Source organism: Heterocephalus glaber, unplaced genomic scaffold, assembly GCF_053883595.1.
Source record: "Heterocephalus glaber isolate CG9 unplaced genomic scaffold, H.glaber_assembly_v1.0 deba00001504, whole genome shotgun sequence".
NCBI lineage: Eukaryota > Metazoa > Chordata > Mammalia > Rodentia > Bathyergidae > Heterocephalus > Heterocephalus glaber.
Genome location: NW_028258324.1, coordinates 61,325,350 through 61,352,448, shown reverse-complemented (window position 1 = coordinate 61,352,448; position 27,099 = coordinate 61,325,350). Strand labels below are relative to the sequence as shown.

General features: G+C 41.7%; 1 protein-coding gene across 1 annotated transcript; it reads right to left on the bottom strand.

Annotated features, from left to right (window-relative positions):
• Positions 1-3,322: 3,322 nt before the first annotated feature.
• LOC101725307 (mitochondrial fission factor-like) lies at positions 3,323-4,115 on the bottom strand. Its single transcript, XM_087185972.1, is given in 3 exon segments — positions 3,323-3,355; positions 3,358-3,544; positions 3,599-4,115. Coding segments are annotated over 3 exon segments (669 nt in total). The 5' UTR covers positions 4,048-4,115.
• Between the last annotated feature and the right edge of the window lie 22,984 nt (positions 4,116-27,099).

The following is a 27,099-nucleotide window of genomic DNA, read 5'->3' as shown; positions in this document are numbered from 1 at the left end:
TGGAGGGTGACCTTGGAGTCCTGACCAGGAGGAAGCCATTAGCATAGCATCCTGGCCTGGGTCACAGTGGCTCCTCCAGCCATCCTTGCATTCCCTGATATCTTGTGAGATGTCCTGGTTTGACAGGGCCCTCTTTTCCTGGAACTCTCAATTTTTGGTCTGAGTTTCCCATGATTAAAACTGATTAGCAAGCAAGAGAGATTAAGCTGGCAGGGGTCAGGGTGGAAGGGCAGCTTTGGCTACAGGCCATGAGGATCAAGTGGGAAGAATCATCCTTCCTCTCAGAGGTCCGTGGCTCGAGTTCTCAAGTTCAACTCATACAGCCATGAGTAGCCATGCTTCCAGGGCTCTGCTGGGCTGAGGGCCCTGGAGGTTCTGCACCAGGGAGACTCAGGAGCTGCAGAACACATGTCCTCACTTCAGACACCAGGGTCCCTGGGCTCAGAGGGTTGCAGCATGCTTTCTATCACCTTTCCCCCACACCTTGGCCATCCTGCCTGCCCTGCCTCCCACCTGAAAGGAAGGGAGGCTGAATGTAGGATGCAGCTGGGTGGCCCCTCCCTTCCCCTGGAGGCAGTGACGTCCACCACTCCTAGGAGACAATTAAAATGTTGTTGCCATTGTTCAATGCTGGCAAGTAGATCTGGATTATTCTCCTGAGTCACCAGAGCACATCCTCAGGAAGTGGCTGGCTGGGCTCCCAAAATGGCCAGGGATGGAGGACCCTGAGGTGGTCAGAGCTCTGCAGATGGGCACCTCAGTCAGGAGTGGTGGGGCCTGACACTTAGAAGAGACCAGAACCACACCACTGGGCAGTGCTACAGTGCACGTGTGACAATCTCACTGTGATGGGGGACAGTTAAATAAGGAAGTGGGGGCAGGCACATGGAGGAGGAGTGCTCAGCTCAGCTTCCTTTTATTCTTCTGCTAGGAGGCGGTTCCTGATCTGGGCCTTGAGAATGGCCAAGCCTCCTTTTCTCTCCTAATAGGCAGAAAGAAAGGGGGAAGAGCGCTGGAGAAAGGATGTGCACAGAGCCTGGAAGCAGAGGAGTTCAGTCCTGCATTATGGGTGAGCAGCCTACAGATGGCCAAAGAAAGAGGAGGAGGCGTGAGCCACAGCAAACCCAGGTGAAGTAAAGAAGGTGTGTGGCTCTGGTGTGGAAAGAGTCCTGCGGTGAAAACAGGAAACAGTGAAGGAAGGAATGATGGGCAGATCCCGTACATGCACAGTGCTTGCTGGCTATGGCATATTCTAGGAAGAAGAAGACATGGTGGCTTTGCCCATGCTCCCCTTCTGTTATGGCTCAGATCTTGAATGTCCCCTAAAGGCCCACACACTCAAAGCTTGGTCACCAGCCTGTGATACTATGGGTGGGGGGGATCTGGAGGGATAGAGCCCAGTGGGAGGAAGTGACATCACTGGGGGTGTGTGTGACCTTGAAGGGAATTTGGGGACCATGGCCCCTTCCTCTTTCTTTGCTTCCTGGCCACTATGAGGAGAGTAATTTTTCTCCTCTATATCCTTCCACCATTATGTACCTGCTTCACCACAGGCCAAAGCAACAGTGCCAAGTGACCAGGAAGTGAAAGCCCTGAAACCACAAGCCAGAATGAACCTTTCCTATTTCTAAGTTGATTTATCTCAGGTATTTGTCACAGTGACAGAAAGCTGACTGACACACCTTCAATTTTGGGGGGTTTTTTAGTTGTTGTTGTTTTTAGTGGTATTGAACCCAGGACCTTCACACTGAGCTACATTCCCGGCCCTTTTTATTTTTTATTTTGGGACAGGATCTTACTAAGTCACTAAGTTGCCCAGGCAGGATTTAAATTTGCCATCCTCCTGCCTCAGCCTCCCAGCCTGCTGGGATTAAGATAGACGCCATCACACCTGGCTTTGAGACTTCTTATACCTCTCTGCTTATACCTCATACTGCTGCATATCCAAGTTCCTCATCTTTGAACGTGGCTCAAATGTCATGCATTCTGCTAAGAACTTGGAAATTCTTTTTGCCTTCGAGGCCTCCCCTCCCTTTTTGAAAGCCCCATATTTTCAGGCTGAATTGGGGTGGTTAGTGATTTGTGTGTCCTATCTCCTGTCCCCTTCCATTGTTAGCACCCAAAGCTGCCCCTACCGGAGGATGTTAAGGATTTCTTAGTCCTCCAAATATTGCCAGCCCACCTGCCTGACTCCTAATGTTAAGAAAAGACCTGTTTCCCTTGGCACCATCATCCAGGATTGTTTGAGTGACTTTGGCAACAGAAGGGCTTTGAGCAGAAGTGGGGTATAGATGCCTTACTTGGAATGAGCTGGAGGTGGCCTGAGAGGAAGCAGGAGTCCCGGATGGAAGTCCTGAACTCCTGCAGAGGAAGGACAAACAGATGAACCGGAAGTGTGTGAAAGGGCAGGTCAGGGCTGAAAGGCCAGGAAAGGACCAGAGTGGATACTGGGAACCAGGAGAAACATATGTTCTTCATTTCTTTGTTTAGTCTTCTCACTGAGCTGTGAGGCAGGCATTACTACCGTCACCCTCGTGATACAGATAGTTAACTGGAAGCACAGAGAGGTTAAGTAACTGATCTACAGCCTCACAGCTAGTGAGTGGTCAAGCTAATATTTGAACCCACTCTCTTGACCCTCAAAACTTACACTCTTAATCATCATGCAATAAGGTACTCAATGTAAGACATTTGCTCACCTAATTTTTAACCCCAATATGCATGACCCTGCATCAAATATTTTCTTTTTTTTTTAGATAAACTGATGAATTGTTAGGAATTAATTTAATTTGCACAGGTGATCATGAAATATTAGGTGGTTTGATTTTCTTAAATCTGGTACCAGACCATAACTTCAAAAGTGTTAATGTTGAAAGGTAGTGCAAAGATGTCTGTTAACAAAACTGCTTCATAGTGTTGAGAAACAGCGCGAAACACTTTCTTTTACAGATACCTTTCTAAATCCATTCTCGATGCATTTCTCTCTCCCTTTCAGAGAATCAGTTGTGCAGACTGAGGAGGTGAAAAATCAATTTCTTTTTTTTTTTAAAAAACAACAAAGTAGAGCCTATTTATAAAACATGCAAAAGAATTTTATGTAAGGTGTCTCTGCAGAACTAGCTTAAAGGGAATACAGCTGAGGGACAGAATATACCTTTACTTCTACAAATATAGGTCCTTTTCCCTACTTTCTGGAAGAAATACATTGTTTAGGGCATGGGCTATAAAATGGCATACAGTGCAAAGACAAAAAAACAAAGAGTTTGTAAATCCTTTATATTTCCAGCAGGTGGGACAATATACTTGAGTGCTGAGGTTACTTCTAGCGGCGAAACCAGAGCCAGCTATTAAGCTAAGCAGCCAGAATGCAACAGTAATTGAATACATGATCATTTCTCTTCTAGCATGTTCTTTGTTCTCCTCTTCTAGAAGTTGTAGACGTTTATTTAGTTTGATTATCTGTTGTCTTAATGAAGCTGCATTTACAACATTCATGTCATCTGCTGCTCCTTCAACTGTTGGATCTATATTTGAAACGCCATACCTGATGTTGTCATGATGAGGATTAGAAGTGGCAGCGGCAAACCCACCATGCAACACAGGTATAGAGTTATTTCTCACCAGCTGTCCATTTTGGCAAACAGCATTTTCACTCATAGAGTGCTCTCTTTTTAGCCTGCCAGCCGCACGGATCTGTTCATCATTTTGAGGGGTTGGAGGAGGTCTTTCTAAGTCCAGAAAATCTAGTGGTCTTTCACTTAGTGTAAGTACACGAGGTGGTGTTTTCAGTGCCAGAGGCTTTAAAGTAGTTGACTGAATAAGGTCAAGATCTGCTGGTCTTGAAAATGAAATGTCTTCAGTATTTCCTGCTACAACAATCCTCGCTGGAACTTGCATTATCACACTAGCATTTTGAAGTCCTTCTTGGAATCCTTGTTCCAGGTCAGCATTTGGTGGTGCTACTTTTAATTTTTCCAGGACCCTCATTCGCTGACTAATACCTTCGGGGTATTCCATTTCATATTGAATTTGACTAATTTCTGCCATCTCAGCAGCAGTGGGAGAAGGAAACGCTGCCACACTAACCAAATGTGTACCAAGTACCACTTGCTGTTGGCACTGTTTCTGTGCTTCATATTAAATCCTTAACTTGCTTCACTGTGCGTGGCCTGGACTTGGAGCCACTTGTGTCCCCCTGGGCCCTCCACAGAGTCCCCCAGAGGGCCGCCGCCTGCCGGCTCCCGGGGCTCTCTCAGAGGCTGTTTATTGGCCAAGCCCCTTCCGTGGACAACCCGGGCAAGGCACCCGGCGGAGCAGGCCGGGACAGACGCGGAACATCGGGATCTGGCCCCTCTGCATCAAATATTCTCTGTTGAAGCTGCTTATTATAAGAGATGAAAAAAACTCTCTCTTAGGGGATAAATCATAGCCTTGGAGCTCAAATAATAATTTTGGGGGTAATCTCAAGTAAAAGTCCTCTTCGAAGAAATTAAAAATAATAACATCATCTATTACAATTACTTCTGAAGGTTTACTTCGGGGAAATTAATTTCCTCCTTTGTTTTGCATTTATCAGGACTCAAATAAATGGGAAAACATTGCAGAGTTTTGTTTGATGGAATGAGAGGTACAGAACAATGGAATGAAGGCCCATCTGAATGCAAATGATGTGTTTATTCTTATCTGCATAAATATTAAACTCATTCTTCTTGGACCTGTTCTCGTGATCTACTGTAAGTTCTGCATAATTTTTGAAAAATCAATCTTTCCTGTGGCTGTCTTGGTGGTGTGTGGAGTTAGGATGGCTCGGAGGCAAATAGCGGGAGAGCCTGGGTCAGATGGGGCTCAGCAGGAGGGATCTCATTTCCCGTAACTGGGCGTGGAGAGGAAGGGAAAGCCCACGGCCGGGTCAGTCAGCAGCTCAGTGACATCACCTAGGACCCGGGACTTCTTTGTCCTTTCTTTTTGCTCTCTTCAGCCTTGTTTGGAAACCAAGTCACCTGCCAGATGGCTGCAGCAGTCCTAACTGTAACATCCAGAAATAAAAACAACCAGGGGATGGAGAGGAAGTGTTTCTTTTTGTATATCTCTTTTAGAAGCAAGAAAGTCTCTGCCAAAGGCCTCCCAGCAGGGGCTGAGGGTGTGGCATCATGGCAGAGCATGTACTGAATATGCACAAGCCCCTGGATTTGATCCCCAACACTGCAAAAAAAGAATTTAAAAATAGTTTTTTTAGATGTCTAGTCAATCCCACTAACTTATTCCTAAAGCCATTACTCTTAGGCCAATCTTGTTGGGGAGCCAAGGCCAGGACCCCCTGGCAGAGGGTCAGCAGCCAATCCCCTGTTAGATTTCTGAAATAAATACCACTTCTTCATCCAGATAGAAGCCCATGGAAATACAAATACAAAGATAAAACCTGAAATTTCATCATAAGAGCAGGCCTTCGGTCTTTCCTGATGACAAATTGCTTCTCTCACCTCAAGGGTCACCTTGGTTTCCATAAAAATGAGTTTCTGAAGATTGTGAAATATGGCCTTGCTAACAAATACTGTTCCAAATGCAACAGAACAGCTAGCTATTTGGAAGTACTATTTGTTGAATTTTTTTAAATGAAAAATGATCAGAACTTCAGGATAAAACGATGTGTTGAGTGTGCACATTGATCTCCTCTCCATTCCTGAATCCTCTCCATTCCTAATCACAAAAATGGAAAGAAATCAAATGAAAGGCTTCATGGCATAAGGACAAAGAGAGGGAAAGGAGTAGTCACCGCCAGTATTTCAGAAGCTGGAGAGCAAAGGGTGAGTGGAGTCCAGCTTGGGAGACTCTGAGACAGTGACTCGGGAGGCAAGAAATATCCTGATCTTAGGTTGGAGAACTCCCAAAAGGCTCAAGAATTGGTGGCACTGGGCACTTCTAGAAATGCAGGTGTTGGAGGGCTAAAATACAATGCCATTAAGAGATCTAGGAAGCGGCTGGACCTCTGATTCCAAAACAGGGGCTCAGGCTCAGCAGTAGAGTGCTGGCCTCGTGTTATGGTTTGGATCTAAAATGTCCCCAGAGGTCTCTTTGTGTGTGGAGCGACTGGGTCATGAGGCACTCTACTCATCAGCAGATTCATCCATTGATGAGCTCAGGGCTGAATGCGCTGTTAAGAGGTAGGGCCTGGGTGGAGGTGGTGCCTGGAGGCCTGACCTGGAAAGATGGATTCTTGTTCCCACCTCGGCCAGGCTGCTCCCTTCTCTTCCTATTTCCTGGCTGCCAATGAGCAGAATTCCCCCGCTCTGCCATTCTGCCATGCTCTTGCTTCCTTGGAGCCAGCCAACCGTGGACTATAACTGTGAGCCAACATAAACCCTTCCCCTCTTCTTCACTGTTCCCTCTTTTGTCTTGAACATTTTTTTTCCTTAAATTCTTTTATTGGTACATTTTAGGTATACAATACATTTACATTTCTCATTGGGAACTTGTACCTTTACATGATGTATCTTGGTTCTTGTTTTTTCCCCCTTCCCCTGCCCTCCCTTCAACCCCTCCATCCCTCCCTATTTACAAAGACTTTCTTTCCAGTTTTTCATTTTCTCATATTAATTCCATTCCCTTCTTTCCTTTTCCCCTACCCCTCCCACTTCCCCTTCCCCTTTGCCCCTTTTCTTCCTATTTCACATTATCTATTATACCTTTTAGTCCTTATTTACACTTTCAGCTTGTCACACTAGAGAAACTATTCAGTATTTACACATGTGTGTCCTATTTATTTCACTTAAGAGTATCGCCTCAATGTGCATCCATTTAGCTATAAATGTCTCTAACTTCTCATTTTTTATGGTCGAGTAGTACTCCATTTTATTAAAAAACCACATTTTCTTTATCCAGTCTCCAGTTGATGGGCATTTGGGCTGTTTCCAAGTTTTCTCTATTACAAACTGTGCTGCTATGAACATGGATGCACATATATCACTGTGGTATGATTCTTTTAATTCTTTGGGAAGATACCCAGCAGGGGAATAGCTGGGTCAAATGGGACCTCTAATCCTAGTTCTTTGAGGAATCTCCATACTGATTTCCACAGTGGTTGCACCAGTCTGCACTCCCACCAACAATGGAGAAGGGCTCCTTTCTCCCCATAGCCCCACCAGCATTTGTTATTGGTTGATTTCATGATAGCAGTCATTCTTTCTGGGGTGAGGTGGAATCTCAGTGTTGTTTTCATCTGCACCTCTCAAATGACCGGTGATGTCGAACATTTTTTCATGTATTTATTTTTTTTTTTTTTGATACTGGGAATTGAACCCAGGGCCTTTGCACTGAGTAATACACCTAACCTCTTTAAAATTTTTTTTTATTTTGAGACAGAGTCTCACCAGGTCACTATACTGCCCAGGGTGAGCTCTAACTTGCAGTCCTCCTACCTCAGCTTCCCAGAGTAGTGAGGTTACAGTTGTGTGGCACCACACCCAGCTGGAACAGAAATTCCTTAGCTTATGGTTCTGGAGGCTGGCAAGTCCAAGAATATGGTGCTGGCACCTGGTGAGGACCTTATGTGGTGCACTGTGACACTGTAGTGGGCGTCACATTGCGACACAGAGCAGGTGTGTGTCACCTCAAGCTTGCCTTTCTCTTCTCTTTAACGCCAGCCATTCCATCATGAGGGTCCATCTGGTGACCTCATGAAAGCCAGATTATCTTCCAAAGGCCCTGCCTCCAATACCATCAACACTTACATTTGTTTCCAACACATGAGATTTGACCCATTCACCCATGACATATTAAGGCCCCCTTTAAACAGCCAGCAGGGGATCTTGGGGCATCGGCATGAAGTCCCTAATGAAGAGGAGTCCACAACAAAGCAAAAAGCAACTTGGGTGCTAGTGACTAAAGCAAAGAGAACAAAACAGCTTATAAAAAATATCATTAATAGCTTCACAGAAATAAAATATTTATCTATGAAACAGGAATATGGTACTATAAAAAGGTATAAAAACCCTTGTAAATTAAAACCATGAAGGCAGAAGTGAAAAACTTCATAAGACTAGAAAGCTAAGGTTTAGAAATCTTCCAGAAGGTAGAGCAAAGAGCAAAGGTATGGAAAAATAAGGAAGAAAATATTTCTTTCAAATAATAGAGGCAAAGATGTGGAGACACAATATCCAAAGAATACGAGTTTGAGAAAGAAAATGGTGATGAAATCATCAAAGGAAGAGTGTCAGAAATTTTCTGAGACATACTTTCTAGACTACAAGTGCCCATCCAAGTGGATCAATTCAGACCCTGTCAGGCACCTCATGGCAGAATTTCAGGACTCGGGGCAGAGAGGAAGCTACAGGACTTGGGGTGGGAAACCATGATGGTTAGTTGGGGAATACATAGACAGCTGGTGGAGCAGGCTTTCCAGGGTGCTGTGGGGTTGTTTCTGGAGGTGGATGTGAGAGCTGGCAGCCTGGCCTGGGAAAGCCTGACCTCCACATGAGCAGCAGCGGACTACCGGCTTGGCATGGAGATGGACAGAAGAGCGGAGGCGAGAATCCACTCTCCCCCCAGGGCTGCCGCTCTGCTTCTCTCGCCCTTGGTATCAGAGCCCCAGGTTGTCCATACTTGGCAAGTACTTTTCTTTAGCTTTAGATGACTCATATAATATAAAAGATACCATCTAGTTAATATTTGCTGTATATTTTGCCTCAAAAGGCATCCAAATTTTCAAACAAACACCCATTGGAAGGCTACAAAATCAAACTTGTGGCACAGATTTTTTTTAGTCATTTGTATCTGTCAAATAAGAATTTCAACTAGATGTAAAAAATTAGTCTCTATCATAATGGATTAGTCCCAAATATGATAGACTACAAATCTAGATTTCGATCAAGATTGGAATTTGAGTACGAGAAGCTGATGTTTTCTTTTATGAAAATATTTTTTCTTAGCTTTCTAAACAAGAGCCCATGTAAAGGGTCACAAATATAGTTATTCTACTCAATCAGTACACACGTGCAAATGTGTGAATTATTGCCAGTTTATGAAGTAATTAGAAAAAGACTATGAATTTAGAGATCTTATGTTGTTTGCCAGTGCTCACTGCTTGAAGGGTGGGTGAGTTTTGCAAAGATTTACTGTATTAACTCCAATTCAAATTGTCTTGAAGTGAAATAAATGCTTGCTAAATATTAAATAACCAAAGAGAAAACATGGCATCATCACATTGGATCAGAAATGGACTAAATATGAAGTTCCCAGGAAAGGAAACGCTTGCTTGCAACCTGTCTAGACAAGTAAGGTGCTTGATAATGAGATTGAAACTTTTCATGGAAAAATCAGTAATAATGATTGTGTACATTTTCTAACATGCATCAATATGCAGTAAGAGCATACTCAAACTTATTACAAAAGCAAGAAAATTTGACGTAGACTTTGTTAACACTGGCAAATTTAGAGTTCCTTTTCAATTTATGCAAGATGTCTGAATTCTAGTATAATAATACTAAGTCGATTCAGGAGTTAGGGCCAATTTATCTAATTTGAATAGAAGTAATTTCACAATTAATATATTTTTGTTTCAAAGTGATTCTTTAGAACAAGTTGCAAATATGAGTATTGTAGAAAAATGGCTTTTAATACTCTCATTACTGGGCAACATTTTGGTATTCTTGAAACAACTTGAGCATGTGAATCTCCATAAATTTCGTGAAATCTTAATATAGATCAACTATTTCCAGTGACAATTTAGTGTCCAAATTAGATGTGCTGTGTGTAAAATACATACTGGATTTTGATAACTTGGTACCAAGAAAAGCATAAAATATCTCATTAATTTTTTTGTACTGAGTGCTTGTGAAGTGATGATACATGCATTTTGGGCAAATTGGGTTAACTGTATTAGTAAAATTCATTTAATCAGTTTATTTTTACTTTCCTTCATATAACTACCAGAAAATTTAAACTTCCACCTGCCTCTCCCATAATTCTTCTTGGATAGCACTAGGTCATGCATTTCTCCATCAAGATTTGTGTCTTAGTAGATACAATATATATGTTTTGTATCAGAGATTGTGCTAAAAGTTCTACAGCTCCACACAACTCATTTACCTCAACACAACAATGAGTAGAAAACTGAGGCTCAGAGGCCTTAAGCAATTTGCACAAGGTCACACAGCTCGGAAAATTCCAATCCCAGGCCCCTAAACTGTCCCCTTAACCCTAACTGCAGCATGAACCCATGTTTAACATTAGGGTTCCAGTGCAGGAATTTCTTTCCTGCATTTCTTGGGAAATTTGTCTTCCAAATTCCAAACACAAAGAAAAATCCAGAAATCAAGAAAACAGAAAAGTACCAGAATTCTGCGAGTATTGAAGACATTGCTGTCAGATAGGCATCTACTGATGTCAAGGCAAAAGCAAGAGTGGGAAACATTGTCACTTGCAGCTAAAACCTTGGGTCAGTATTTCCGGGAGCTGGGACAGGAGCCGGTAGGAGAAAGGTGACCACAGGGTCACCAGGCTACCTTGTGGCCTTGTTATAAATAATAATTGGCCTGCGCTTTTTGTTGAGCCATTGCTCCTCACACAATCAACATTCATATCTTCATGTGTGTTGTAAATGTCACCCAAATTCCACGAGTGGGATTCAGAAAACGAACACGTTTTGGAGGCAAAGTTCTTAAGCTGACAATTCCCAGAAGATTCTGGAAGGGCCCCTTAGCCTCACTTGGAGACTCAGCGCTGTTGCTTGAATTCCTCTCACCCACATTCACGGGTGACTTCCAGAGTTTGCACATTTGCTCCAGTGACAGTTCTCGACAAACACTAACAGAGCATAAATGCTTTCTGATATTTTTTTTTTCCCATCAAGTTTATTGGTACATTTTAGGTATAAAATACAGTTACATTCATCATTGGGATCTGGTACCATTACATGAATATCTTGGTTCTAATTTTTTTCCCCTTCCCTTGCCCACCCTTCACCCCCTCCACCCTCCCCTCTTTGCAAAGACTTTGTTTCCATTTTTTTCCTTTTCTCATATGTTTTCTTTTCCCTTCTTTCCTTTCCCCTAGCCCTCCCACTTCCTCTGCTCCTTTAGACCTTTTCTTCCTATTACACAATATCAATTACACATTTTTAAAATTATAATATCAAGATCTAGGAGACATTACCACAGATTTTACAGAATTTAAAAGGATATAGAAAGCATATTACAAAAATCTTTTTTGAAATAAATTTGACAACTTCTAACAAGTACCTTGGAAGACAAATTAATGAAACTAACTCTGGAGGAAATATAAAATTTGAATAGCACCTATTAAAGAAAGTATATTCCTAGCTTGAAAACCTACCTCTATGACAACAGCAGGCTCATAAACATTTTAACTGATAAATTATATCAAACATTTAAAGCAGAAAAAAAAAGGAACACTTTTCCCGTCATTTTAGGAAATCAACATTGTGCTAATCCTAAAACTGGATAAAGATAATAGAAGAAAAAAGTATGAACATAGATAGAAATTTGTTTAACAAAACAAAATTTTTGAAGTCAGATCTGGCAGTATGTAGAAAGTGGTTTTATTATAGGGATGGCAGTGTTGGTTCAGCATTGGAAGATCCACCCCGCAAAGTCATCATTTGGGGCCGGGGATTTAGCTCAGTGGTTTCACCGCCTGCTACGCAAGCACAAGGACCTGAGTTCAATCCCCGGTGCAAAAAAAAAAAAAAAAAGTCATCATTTTAACAGAGGAAAGGAAAAAGCCATATGATCCTGTCACTAGTTGGAGAAAAAGTATCGGACTAAATTCCACAGCTGTTCATGGTAAAAGCTATCAGGAGACTAGAAGTAGAACAGAACCTTCTCAACAGATCAAAGATATGTACTCCATACTTCCAGCAAAAATGCCTTGTATGAATGGAGAAGATACAATGCTTTCTCCCTAAGGTGGGGAACAAGGGCAGATATGCCTACTCTTCATCTGTCCATTAAACTTTGAAACACAGCTCCAAACCAAAATAGTCTGGCAATAAAATGACACAATTAGGATAGGATTGGCAAGGTAGAAGCAAAATCTTTATATGTAGATGAAATGATCATCTACAGAGAAAATACTAAGAAATCTCAAGGAGCCCCTAGAACTTGTATTTGAATTTAGCAGGATTAGAAACCACAAGGTATACATAAAAATTCAGGTCTATGTATACTTGCTATAAATGAAGAATTGGATATTGAAATTTAAATGTTATGTAGGAGTACAAAGGACCTAGAAAAGTAAAAAGAAAAAGAAAAAGAAAACAGTGTTGGAAGACGTTTAGTGCCTAATTTTAAGACTTCTTCCAAAGCTACAGTAATCAAGGCAGTGTTGGTGTAAGGAAAGACATATAGACCATTAGAATAAAACAGAGAATCTAGAAATAGAACCACACATATATGGTCCACTGAGTTTTGAAAGAATATTTAACATTAACATTTTATAGAATATAAACTCAATTCAAGAGCAGAAGAAAAGATAGTGTTTTCAGGAAATGGCACTAGAACACCTGGTATCCGTATATAAAAAATTAACCTCAACCCTTTATTTCCATACATAAAAATAACTTGAAAGGATCTAAGAACATAAATATGAAAGCCTAAAAGTATAAAACTTTAAGAAGAAATTATAAGGGAAAATGTTTATGAATTTAGAGTAGCCAAGAACTTCCTAGGATACAAAAAATCATGATGTGTAAAAGAAAAAAATTGATAAATGAGATTCCATCAAAATTTAGAACTTTAAATGACATTCTTAAAATGAAAAGTAGTCCTTAAACAGACCATATTTACAATGCATATAACCTATGACCAGAATATATAAGGAACTCTTACAGCTCATTAATAGACAACCCCATTAAAAAGTAGACATAAGAAGATGATAAATAGCCAGTATAGCACAAGGAAAGGTGTGCAACACTAGAATCAGAAAAATACTAATCAGTACAATAACAAGATTGAGTTATACACTCATTAGGGAGATGAAGTTAAAAGTTTTAAAAGCCTTGTCATGACTTTTTCTTCTTGTTGGATTCTTCCCCTTTGCATTTGTCATGCCCAGTGAATTCATTCTGCTGGGTTTCCTGGGGTTGTGATCCTCATTGTCTTTTCCTAGGATAGTGTCTAAAATTTTTTGGAGTGCTGGTTTGGTATTCATGAAGCTCCTAAGGTGCTCTTTATCATGAAAGTATCTTATTTCTCCATCAATTTTGAAAGATAGTTTTGGAGGGTACATCAATCTGGGTTGGAGGCTGTTTTCCTTTAGGACTTGGAATATGTCACTCCAAGGTCTTCTTGCCTTGAGGGTTTGTGTTGAGAAGTCTGCCGTGATTCTGATGGGCTTTCCTTTGTATGTGATTTGTTTCTTTTCTCTCACTGCTTGTAAAATTTTGTTCTTCTGTTGGGTTTCTGGAATCCTAACAATTATATGCCTATGTGTAGATTTTTTTTTTATTAAGGCTAGTTGGAGTCCTATATGCCTCACTTATCTGTATGTCAGGATCTTTTCCCCTGCTTGAGAAGTTTTCTGCCATCACTTCTGTGAATAGTTTTTTTATGTCATCTGCACTCTCTCCTGTTTCTTCATTGACTCCAATCTATCTTATGTTATTCTTTGCATCGTCTAGCAGCTGCTAGATTGATTTCTCATGGTCTCTTACAATTTTAAAGCAATTTTTCTTTTCCTGGTCATTAATTGCAATCTTATCTTCTATATCTGAAATTCTGTCCTCACATTGGTTCATTCTGCTGTGTAGACTTTCAATGGAGTTTTTAATCTCCTGGAAATCTGTTTATATCTGTTTTATGGATTCCATTTGTTTCCTATGTTGGGATTCCATCATATTCCTCAGGTCCTCTATTTTTTTTATCTGTGTCCTCTATAGATTTATTTATTTATTTATTTATTTATTTATTTATTTATTTATTGGTACGGGGGATCTAACTTGGGTCCTTGTGCCTGCACAGCAGGAGGCAAAACCACTGAGCTAAATCCCCGGCCCTGTCCTCTCTAGATTTATTAATCATGTCTTGCACTATGGGCACAATCTCTGCTGTTATCTGAGAAATTAATTCTGATTTCATTTTTTCCAGATCCTCTTTTGTTGCCAGTTCAGGGAGTCCAGGTGGTTGAGTATCAGATTGTGTCATCTCATTTCCCTTTGGGATTGCTGTAGGTGATCTGGAAGTCTGTTTTTGAGGCTTGTTTACATGTCTTCTCATTTCCATTGGGTCAGAGGTGCTGCTGGTACCCTAATGCATCCCTAACAAACAGCTACACAGTGGTCACACAGCCCGTGTGTGAACTGGGACATAGAGAGTTGGTGTTTCCCAGGGTGCTGTGCAGGGACAGGAGCCACACAGGCTCCTGTGTGCATACAGGTGAGGGGGCAACACCTTGTGGAGATAAGTCACCCTGGAGCAACTGGGATCCAGCGCCAAGGTGACGGTTGCATCTTACCTCCTGCCTCAGAACCATGCTCATGGGCACCATGCTCCCCCTTCCTCTCCATGAACCAACAGGCCCATGGCCTGGTTTTCAACCTCAGCTGCAAATGAGTTCTGTGACAACCTGGGCTTCTCTGGGGACCAGTGACCTGCTGGGGTGTGGAGTTGTGGCATGTTGGCTTCTGTCATAAGGGGCAGAGATCCACATGGGCCACCTCAAGTGATGAGGGTTCTTGCAGGAATCCAGGGACAATGAGGAAGGCAAGAATTACGGGGGACCCAGGCATGGCCATGCAGCCTGACCCCATGGAGCCTGGGTAAAAGTTCTGAACCTGGAAGGACACTTGGAGTCCAAGAATGTCAAGTCCTTCATGAGTTTGAGGTCACTGTACTTGGCTCTGCCACCGTGTCCTTGTCTTAGTAAGAGCTAGGTTCCCTGTGTGCGTGCCTGAGCAAGCATGTGGTTCTTCTCCTTGGATACCTGCTTCCTCCTGTCTCTCTTGGGTCCATTCAGAAAGAAAGAGAGAATCTAACTGGCTCAGCTAATCAGCCATCTATGTGGTTTGGGTTAACTTTGGGGGCTGAGCCATCTCATAAAATAACTTTCAGCCAACATCAGCTGCCCTCTCTCAGGTGTAAGCCATAAGGCACAGGCCTGGGCACAATGTGGCCATCCTGAGCTAATGACTGCCCCAGGCTGCTCCCTCTTGCAGCCTTCTTAAACCCCTCTGGCACTTACAGAGGCTGAGCTCTCTGGGCCTATCCTCTACCTCCTGAGAACATTGCATCGGCTGTCTGCTGGTGTCAATCTCAGAGCTGGCTGACTTACACTGTCCCTTGTAATTTTCTCAAAACCTCTCCAACTTAGAGACCCCCCTTTATAGAACCCAAATCTACACTACAGTTAAGGGAACTTGGAGAATGAATGGTAGAACAGATTTGAACATAGGTTCATGTAACTCTAAGACTCATTTTCTTTCTAGTCTGTTACCCTTGTTTTTCCCTGCAAAATTTTGTTGATGAATTTCTCCCTTGGACCCTGTACCCAAGGAAAAAGACAACCAGGGCAGGGGTCTGACAGTATTGACCCCCAGTCTACACCCCTCTCTGTGCACAAGGGCAAGGAGCTCCCAGGCCAGCCCCCTTCTGGGACAGCAGCTGCTCCCACATACAGAATCAGCCATGACAGCAGCCACACATGTCCCTCTCCAGGCCCAGGCAGGGCAGCAAAGGAGCAGCCTGGAAAGAAATTAAAACACAATGATTATTCTCTGGGTGCAGTTTAAACCAGATCAGAAAAAAAAATTGCCTATAAATAAAACTGGGTAGTAGTCCTGGCAAACCAGTGCAAGTAATTATATCAACTTGATGGTGGTAATTATTTTTCATAAAACTCAGTTGCTTCCTGTTTCCAATAAATCTACCCTACGGTAATTCTGTAATATGTATTCATTGTACACCAAACCAGGAGTCATTCCCAAGTGTGCTGTGAATATGCACTGAGTTTCCTACCTTCTTTAAAGACCTTGCACTGTCTGTAGTTCCTGTCACCCACGGACAAACACCCAGGGCTCAGAGATGCCAGGTGGCTCTTTGGCTGTGGCCTGGTATGGGGTCACCTCTCAATCTTCGGAATTTTGCTGAGGAACTAGCAGAGTTAGGAACGACACCCCAGTAAGGCTGAGGCAGAGAGGGAAGGGACACCGTTCAGGACTGGGGGAAATCAAACTCCGTGGTCTTGCTTCCCTCCCGCTCCAGTCCAGCCTTCCTGCTCATGCACTGTCAGCCACAGACACAGAATGGAAGTTCTGGCTTTCAGGGCAGTGGTGGCCAGGGACAGCAGGTTATGTGCTAGCTGGGTAACTTGTAAAGAACAAAAATGCAACTCTCACAGTTTGGGAGGTTGGGAAGTTCAAGATCGAGGTTTGGTTTTCTGGGGATGGAGATGCTCTGTTTTTTGGGTTTTTTGGATTTTTTTTGGTACCAGGGATCAAACTCAGGTCTTTGCACTTGCATAGCAGGTGGTGAAACCACTGAGCTAAATCCCCGGCCAAAGACCCTACATCTTAATTCCATCACCTTAGCCATTAAGTTTCAACACCTGAATTGTGGAGGTAACATCCTCCAACTCTACCGCCAGCCCTCCCCTGATGAATTAATTGGCTTTAACAAACCTGCCCCAAGTGCCTATTCTGTGCCAGGCACTGTGTTCAGTGTCCAGGTGGTACCTGAGATGGTCCTCAACTTCTTGATGCTTCTGGCCCCTTGGGAATGCAAACCTACCTTGAACAGGTAATTATAAGTGTGTTAATTATTACAGAGAAGGAATGGAGTGTGCAAAAGGAGTACTGAACAGGGAATCTAATCCAGCCTGTGGAGGAGGTGGGAACATTTAAGGGAGGTGAGGCTCCTGGGAGGCAGTGACACTGAGCTGATACCTGAAGGAGAGCACAGGTGAGAATGGCTTGGAGTTGGGAGGTGGCTTCCCCCAGCCTGGCACTCCTGGAGGGTGGAAGCCCATGTTGATCTCCCTAAGCCCAGGTCGGAAGCTGAGCGACCTGGGAAGTATGCGCTGGATGGAAGACCATCCTAGATCCTATAACAGCTTGTGAAGCCACCGTCATGTCCTAGACCCTGCACATGGGAGCCCGGTCCAGCTGCATTGGTGCGGCAACATCTGCCAAATATCCATGGTCAGGTGAGGTCCTACAAGCAACAGGAAGTTGAGACCTAAGTCTATCCCATAGCTTTCTTCTCTCTGAATAGTGACCATTGGCCCTTTGGCAGCCAAGCAGCTGCCCGGCTGCCTTGCTTTCTGCTCAGATGTAACTTTAGAGACCGACCTCACACTCTGCCGCTGCCCTCTCCATTTGTGCCTGACCTGGCTGCTCCCAGAAGCTGGACAGGGCTCCTCTCCTCAGGTTCCAGGGAGCCCAGCTACTCCCCTAAAGACACACCAGGCCAGCAAGGCTCCTGATCCCCACCAGGCCCTCTCAGGAGGTGCCGGGAATCACACACATTGCAGGCAGAATCATATATTTCCATAATAAGTGGTTATTTTGCATCCATTCGACAAGTCCCAACCAGAGACACCCTAGTTTAACTCCACAAACAAAGGAGGCCCTGCTAGGTCTTTTCCAGTCTGAGTTAGCACTGTCAGCCATATGGGGGGAACCTCTACTTCAACTTTCATGCTCCTTGTTTCTGAGAAAGTTCTCCTGGTCATTGGTCTGATTGGAAACCAGCCCCTTATTCCCAGTCACCCTCTCTGTCACCTTACCCATCTCCCAGGTCAGGGGGACAGAGGATTATTTGACTCAGGACCCAGGCAGAATCCATTCCCCCTCACAAACCACATTCTAGACAGACAATGGCCATGGTCATCACATGTCAACCTATGTCCCCTTCTGTACACCATGCAGCGATGCCACCTAGTCCAGACCAAACCCCGCACAGCTGTGTCCCCGGACAGCTCCTCCATGGTCTCCATTTCATTGTCCCAATTACTACAGGATTGCTACAGGCTCAGATATGAAAGCAAAATGATATTAAGACAAGGGCAAAATAATTGAAGGTGATGGGGAATAGACAATTATGCTTGCAAACCTAAATTAGCAGGACTTACAGAATTACATATAAAACAAGAGAGTTTAGCTTGCTGAATAAAAGGCACCCAGGGTGGCTGGGGAGATCAATGTCACTGAATCAGGTTCCCTGGAGAATTCAGAATTTGATTTGTGGTCTTTGGATGTGTTCAGAAGATAGAGTCCACAGGCCGCTGGCTGTTCCTTGAAACTGTGCAAGATTCACTTATTCCCTAACCTGCTTGCTCCAGGCTGGACCACAGCTCTTAGCTTTTCAGGCCAAGGTAAGAATTTGAGTTAGTTCAAAGACTAGACTTTAACGGAGTGATACCAAAGCCATCCACACAGCAGGAGATGTGCGATTATACCCGGCATCATTCCCTAAGGACTCGGGGTCCCACACCAGTCACTGGCAAGAAGAATGTACCCTGGAGCTGACATGGCACATCCTCCTCTGCCCCGAGTCACATGGGACAAGGACAGACACAGAGAAAGAGCTGGGACCCTGCCAGCCAGACGCACCATCTCCAAGACCCTTTCTGTTATGTCCAGAGAGCAGAGCATCGGGTGGAAGGGATGATGTGGGGGAAAGGCTGGGAGGGGCGGAGTGAGGGCCCCTTGTGACTGCCACTGAACTTAAAAAGGTGAGGGAAGGCGAACCCAGACATCCGGGTTCCTCACTCACACATTACAGACTTAACTCCTCCTCCTCTCCTCCCCCTCCTCCCGTTCCTCCTCCTCCTCCCGTTCCTCCTCCTCCTCTTCCTTCTCTTCCTTCTCCTTCTTTACAGTTCTGGGAATTAAACCCAGGGCCTTTGCACTGAGCTGCACCCTAAGCCCTTTGGCTGGATCTGAACTTACCATCCTCCTACCTCACCTCCCAGAGTGCTCTCCCAGAGGAACAGCCCCAACGTTTCTTTCTCACCAGCTAAAGCATCCATTCGTTTTATTTGTCTCTCGGCATCTCCTTCAACAGACATCACTCATTCATCTCTCGCGGGATTTGGTCAGCGCGCGGGCATTTGTACCATTCCCACCCTCTTTTGCCTCTACGTTCTTTGGAGAGTTCTGCTTTTCTGCCACACCCTACATTTGTGTCTACCCTGCCCTCTCAGATCTTCTCCAGCCCACCAGATCCTTCAAGGATACAGGGAGTGACCTTGGACAAAGTTCCCTGTCTGCGGCTTTCCTTGTGTTTTAAATGTGTCTTTCAAAGAGCAAAAGTATGAGATGTGATCAAAATATATGATATGTGTTTAAATTAAAAAATTTTTTATTACAGTAAAAGACACATTGCTATTAATCCCCTTCAAAATGCTTTCCTGGTTTTGAGCACACTTATCCCATCATTCTTGTCATTTTCTGAAGCAGTTCTGAAGTTCTCTTTCCATGAGTGTCTTTATATTTATTATGATCCAAAATATGATGAATGCTGCTGCTGAGTGTCATCCAACAGAAAGGTAGACTTGTAAAAACGTTACACTGTGTCTCATCCACCTTACTCATCAGTAAGTGGCACCGTGAAACTTCTGGCTCTTCCCCAAAGTCAAAATTACTATAGGTAAACATTTTGGCTGTATTCAGGACATCAAGGTAGCCACGGCGCAACTAAAGACACTCATGAAAGAGGACTTGCAGAACTGCTTCAGAAAGTGGCAAAAACAATGGGATAAGGAGTGAATGGATTAATGGCCATGTGTCTTTTATTGTAATAAAACTTTAAAATGTAAATATTCACTGCAGTTTTTGATCACACCTTGTATGTCATATTGAAGGAGTTTGATGTATTTATTTTTTATCTTATGAAGTGTGCTTTCTTGACATGGAGAGGTTTTTTTCCCCCTACTCCCAAGGTTGCAAATATTTTTTCCTATATTTTCTTCTAGATGTAATTTCAATCAACCATATATGTGAGGTTCTACTTCTGAATTCCCTGTTCTTTCCCACTAATTTCCATATCTATCTTCCCCTCAGTATGACACTGTCTTCATCACTATTATTTTATAGTTAGTTTTAAAATTAAATCAAGTTTTCTAACTTTATTCTTATGAAAACTACTTTTTTAAAAGTCCTTTGCATTTTCTTATAAATTCTAGAATCAGCTTGACAATTTGTACTTTAAAAAATCCCACTGGAATTTTTAATGAGATTGTGATAAATCTGGAGGTCATTTTGGAGGGAATTGCTTTATTAATATTGAGTCTCAAATCCTCAACATACTATGTCTCTTTCTTTACTTAAGTCTTCTATAATTTCTCTCATTAATTTTTAATTTTCAATGCCTTAAGTCTTGGACATAATTTATTAGATAAATACCTCAGTGATTTATAGGTTGTTGGGGAACTTTCATAAATGGAATTGTTTTTAACTTCATTTCCCAACTGGTAGGTGATACTATATAAAATGTAATTAATCATGGATATTAGCTTTACTAAGTTCGCTTATTAGTTTTTATAGTTGTTTTGTAGATTTCTTTACATTTTCTATATAAACAATCATATCCTTTGCAGATAGGGATAATTTCACATCTTCCTTTCCAATTTATATGCTTTTTATTTGATTCCCTTGCTTATGACAGTAAATCTTAAACCTTAAAACCTGCAGGAGAGTGTGGAGTAAAGGAGTAAGAATAGGAAACCTTGCCTTTTTAGTGGTCTCAGGGGAAAAATAATTCAGTCTTCATTATACGCAGGGTTTTTTTTGGTACCGGGGATCGAATTCGCGTCCTTGTGCTTGCATAGCAGGCGGCGAAACCACTGAGCTAAATCCCTGGCCCTATATGCGTTTTTTACAGCTGCTCTTTATCAGCTTGAGAAAGATCCACACTATTCCTAGTTTCTGAATTTTTAATCATGGACAAATACTGATTTTTGTCAAATGCCTTTTCTGCATCTATTGAAATGATCATATCATTTTTCTCCCTTATCCTGTTAATAGTTGAATTGCATTGATTGATTTTCAAATGTTACACCAAACTTATATTTCTGGAATAAAACTACTTAATTATTGTGCATACCTTATACTCTTAGGTTTGATTTGCTGTTATTATATTAAGGATTTGTATATCAGATTCATGATGGAATGGGCTTCTTATTTTTGTAATGTCATTGCCAACTCGGTATCAGGTGATGCTGGGTGACATGTGGGACTGTGATCTTTCCTCTTCTATTTTCTGAGAACCTTTGTGTAGGATTGATGCTATTGCTACCTCAAATATTTGATAGAACTCTATAAGGGAACATCTAGGTCTGGAGTTTTCTTTGTTAAAGGTTTTTATTAACACATTTTATTTCTTCAACGGATATAGAATTGTTAGATTTTCTGTTTCTTGTGTGAATTTAGGTTTTTTTTTTTCAAGAAACTTGTTCATTTTATTTAATTTTCAAATTTGTTGCCATAAACTTATTTTTTTTATTTTTTATTTTTATTAAATTCTTTTATTGGCACATTGTAGGTATACAACACAATTACATTTCTCATTGGGAATTGTACCTTTCCATAATGCATCTTGGTTCTTATTTTTTCCCCATTCCTAGCCCTCCCTTCACCCCCTCCACCCTTCCCTATTTACAAAGACTTTATTTCCATTTTTTCCATTTCTCATCATTTTTCCTTTCCCTTCTTTCCTTTCCCCTGCCCTTCCCACTACCCCTACCCCTTTGGACCTTTTCTTCCTATTTTATATTTTTGATTATTCATTCTAATCATTGATACATTTTAGGTATACAATATAACGACATTCCTCATTGGAAATTTGCACCTTTACATAGTCTCTCTTGGTTCTTATTTTTCACCCTTGCCCAGCCCTCCCTTCAACCCCTCCAGTCCTCCCTATTTACAAAGATTTTGTTCCTAGTTTTCCATTTTCTCATATTAATCCTATTCCCTTCTATCCATTCCCCTAACCCTCCCACTTCCTTCCCCTTCGCCCCTTTTCTTCCTATTTCACATTACCTATTATACATTTAGTCCTTATTTACACTTTCAGTTTCTCACACCAGAGAAACTATTTGGTATTTGTTCATGTGTGTCCTATTTATTTCACTTAAGAATATTGCCTCCATGTGCATCCACTTAGCTATAAATGTCTCTAATTTCTCATTTTTTATGGCTGAGTAGTACTCCATTTTATAAAAAAACCACATTTTCTTTATCCAGTCTCCATTTGATGGGCATTTGGGCTGTTTCCAAGTTTTAGCTATTACAAACTGTGCTGCTATGAACATGGGCAGACATATATCACTGTGGTATGATTCTTTTAATTCTTTGGGGAAGATCCCCAGCAGTGGAATAGCGGGGTCAAACGGGACTTCCAGTCCTAGTTCTTTGAGGTATCTCCATACTGATTTCCACAGTGCTTGCACCAGTCTACACTCCCACCAGCAGTGGAGCAGGGTTCCTCTTTCCCCACAGCCCCACCAGCATTTGTTATTGGTTGATTTCTTGATAGCAGCCATTCTTTCTAGAGTGAAGTGGAATCTCAGCATTGTTTTCATTTGCATCTCTCGAATGACCAGTGATGTTGAACATTTTTTCATGTATTTATTTGCTATTTCTACTTCTTTGTCTGAGAAATGTCTGTTCATTTCAGATGCCCATTTTTGGATTGGGTCTTTAAATTTGGGAGGTCTGATCTTTTTAAGTTCTTTATAGATTCGAGATAGTAGACCTTTGTCTGAGGAAGAGAAGGTGAAGATTGTTTCCCACATTGTGGGTTGTCTCTTCACACTGCTGGTGGTTTATCTTGCTGTGCAGAAGCCTTTTAATAAGAAGAGATCTCACTTGTTGATTGTTTGTGCTAGTTCATGGGCAACTGAGGTTTTGTTCATAAAATCGTTTCCTACACCGATGTCTTCAAGGGTTCTACCTAACCTCTGTTCCAACTGGTTCAGAGTTTCTATTTTAATATTTAGATCTTTAATCCATTTTGATTTTAGTTTAGTGCATGGTGAGAGATACAGGTCTAGTTTGAATCTTTGGCAAGTTGAAGCCCAATTTTTCCAGCACCATTTATTAAAGAGGCTATCTTTCCTCCAGTGAGGGTGTTTGGCTCCTTTATATAAGATGAGATGGCTGAGTGTGTCTGGCGTTGTTTCTGCATCTTCTAATCTGTTCCACTGGCCCTCAAGTCTGTTTCTTTGCCAGTACCATGGTGTTTTTATCACAGTAGCTTTGTAGTATAATTGCAGGTTGGGGATTGTGATACCCCATGCCATGTCTCTGTTACCTAGAAGTGCTTTTGCTATTCTGGGTCTCTTCTTGTTCCAAATGAATTTTTGGATTGTTTCCTCAAGGTCTATGAAGTATGCTGCTGGGATCTCAATTGGAATTGCATTAAACCTATATAGCAGTTTTGGAAGTATGGCCATTTTCACTATATTAATCCTTCCTACCCAGGAGCAGGGGATGTCTGTCCATTTTCTGATATCATCTTCAATCTCTCTTTTCAGAGTGCTATAATTTTCAGAGAAGAGGTCTTTGATTTCTTTCATTAGGTTGATTCCTAGGTATTTCAGTTTTTTGGATGCTATTGTGAAAGGAATTATTTGCCCTATTTCTCTCTCAGTGAGTCTGTCATTGGTGTAGAGGAAAGCTATTGATTTTTGTGTGTTGATCTTGTAACCAGCTACTTGACTGAATTTGGTTATTAAGTCTAGAAGACTTTTGGTGGAGTTCTTGGGGTCTTCTATATAGAGGATCATGTCATCTGCAAATAATGACAATTTGACTTCTTCATTTCCTATCTTTATTCCCTTTATTTCTTTCTCTTGTCTAATTGCTGTGGCTAATGTTTCCAGAACTACATTGAACAAGAGTGGTGATAGTGGACATCTTTGTCTTGTTCCTGATTTGAGTGTGAAGGATTTCAGTTTTTGACCATTTAGTATGATATTGGCTGTTGGTTTTTCATAAATGGCTTCTATCAGTTTGAGGTAGAGACCATCTATTCCAATTTTTTGTAGGGTTTTTATCATAAATGCATGTTGGATTTTGTCAAATGCTTTTTCTGTGTCTATGGAGATAATCATATGGTTTTTGTCCTTGGCTCTGTTGATATAGTGTATTACATTGATTGATTTTCGTATATTGAACTATCCCTGCATCCCTGGGATGAATCCCACTTGATCAGGCTGCATGATCTTCTTGATGATCTTCTGCATTCTGTTTCCCTTTATCTTATTAAGGATTTTTGCATCTATGTTCGTTAGTGAGATTGGCCTGTAGTTCTCTTTTTTGGTTGGGTCTTTCTCTGCTTTGGGGATCAAGGTGATGCTTGCTTCCAGGAATGAATTTGGGAGTATTGCTTCCCTTTCAATTTCATTGAAGAGTTTAAACAGTAGTGAGTGGCAGCAGTTCCTCTCTAAATGTCTTGTAGAATTCAGCAGTGAAGCCATCAGGGCCTGCGCTTTTCTTAGTTGATAAGTTTTTAATTACATTTTCAATTTCATTGGTTGATATTGGGTTATTCAGAATTTTTAGGTCTTCTTCGTTCAACTTTGGTAATTCATATGTATCTAGGAATCTGTCCATTTCTTCTGTGTTGTCCATCTTATTGGCGTATAGGTTCTGGAAGTAGGTATTGAGGATCCTCTGCATTTCTGCTGGGTCTGTTGTAATTTCACCCTTTTCATTCCTAATTGCATGGATTTGGGCCTTTTCTTTCCTTTTTCTGACAAGGTTGGCTAAAGGTTTGTCAATTTTGTTGATTCTTTTGAAGAACCAACTCTTGGCTTCATTGATTTTTTGTATCGTTCTCTTGGTCTCCATTGCATTGATTTCTCCTCTGATCTTTATAATTTCCTCCCTTGTAAGAGCTTTGGGGTTGTCCTGCTCTTCTTTTTCTAGAAGCTTGAGGTTCAGCATCAGGTTGTTTAATTGGGCTCGTTCTGTTTTCCTAATATGCATATTCACTGCTATGAATTTCCCTCGTAAGACTGCTTTCATTGTGTACCATAGATTCCAATATGTTGTATTGTCATTGTCATTTAATTGAAGGAACTGTCTGATTTCTTCTTTAATTTCCTCTGTGACCCATTGGTTATTCAGAAGTGTGTTGTTCAATTTCCATATGTTTATGAAATTTTTTGAATTTCTTTTGCTATCGATCTCCAATTTCATTGCACTATGTTCTGATAATATACAGGGGATAACTTCAATTCCTTTGCACTTACTTCAACATGTTCTGTGTGTGAGTATGTGGTCTATTTTGGAGAATGACCCATGTGGAGCTGAGAAGAATGTGTATTCTGATTTTGTGGGGTGGAACACTCTGTAAACATCTGTTAAGTTCATTTGTTCAAGAGTTCGATTGAGTTCTAGTATTTCATTACTTATTTTTAGTCTAGTTGATCTATCTATTTGTGGCAGTGGGGTGTTGAGGTCCCCCACTACAATTGTATTAGTGCATATATGACTTTTCATGTCTGTTAGTATTTGTTTTATATAGTTGGGTGCACTAGTGTTTGGTGCATAGATATTTATGACTGTCACCTCTTCCTCTTGGATTCTTCCCTTTACAAGGATGTAGTGTCCTTCTTCATCTCTCTTAATTAGTGTTGGTTTGAAATCTACTTGATCTGCAAAGAGGATAGCTACTCCTGCTTTTTTTCGGATTCCTGTCGCATGGAGTATTGTTTTCCACCCTTTAACTTTCAGTCTATGAGTTTCCTTTTGAATGAAGTGTGTTTCTTGTATGCAGCATATTGTTGGATTTTGCTTCTTGACCCATTCTGCCAGTCTTTTTCTTTTGATTGGTGAATTGAGACCATTAACGTTGATGGTTATAACTGAAACATATTGACTTGTCATTGCCATGACGTTTTCTTTTTGTTGGGTTCTCCCCCTTTACATTTAATTTCTTGTCATGCCAGATGGGTTCATTCTGCTTTGCTTCCTGGGGTTGTGATCCTCAATGTCTGTTCCTAGGATATTGTATAAAAATCTTTGGAGTGCTGGTTTGGTATTCACGAAGTTCCTAAGGTGCTCTTTGTCATGAAAGTATCTTATTTCTCCATCCATTTTGAAAGATAGTTTTGCAGGGTCCATCAATCTGGGTTGGAGGCTGTTTTCTTTTAGGGCTTGGAATATGTCACTCCAAGCTCTTCTTGCCTTGATGGTTTGTGTTGAGAAGTCTGCTGTGATTCTGATGGGCTTTCCTTTGTATGTGATTTGTTTCTTTTCTCTGACTGCTTGTAGAACTTTGTTCTTCTGTTTTGTTTCTGGAATCTTAACAATTATATGCCTATGTGTAGATTTTTTTTTGATCAAGGCTATTTGGAGTCCTATATGCCTCCCTTATCTGTATGTCAAGCTCTTTTCCCCTGCTTGGGAAGTTTTTTGCCATTATTTCTGTGAAGAGATTTTTTATGTCATCTGCACTCTGTCCTGTTTCTTCATTGAGCCCAGTCAGTCTTATGTTGTTCTTCTTTGCATCGTCTAGCAGCTGCTAGATTGATTTCTCATGTTCCCTTATAATTTTGAAGCAGTTTTTCTTTTCCTGGTCACTAATTGCAATCTTATCTTCTATATCTGAAATTCTGTCCTCACATTGGCTCATTCTGCTGTGTAGACTTTCAATGGAGTTTTTCATGTCCTGGAAATCTATTTGCATCCGTTTTATGGATTCCATTTGTTTCTTATGTTGGGATTCCATCATGTTCCTCAGCTCCTCTCTAGATTTAGTAATCATGTCTTGCACTAGGGGCACAATTTCTCCTGTTACCTGAGAAATTATTTCTGATTTCATTTTTTCCAGATCCCCTTTTGTTGCCAGTTCAGTGGGTCCAGGTGGTTGAGTATCAGAGTGTTCCATCTCATTTCCCTTTGGGATTGCTGTAGATGATCTGGAAGTCTGGTTTTGAGACTTATTTATGTGTTTTCTCATTTCGACTGGGGCAGGGGGCTGTTAGCGCCTGCACGGATTACCTCCTCTGAGCTGGGAGAGGTGGGACACGGGCCGGGAGCAGTGGTAGGGATGGTGACCCAAAAGCCCTTTCCTGTGGGCTGGGAGCAGCGGGAGGGATGGTGGCCAGGAAGCCCCTTCCTCTGGACCAGGAGCAGTG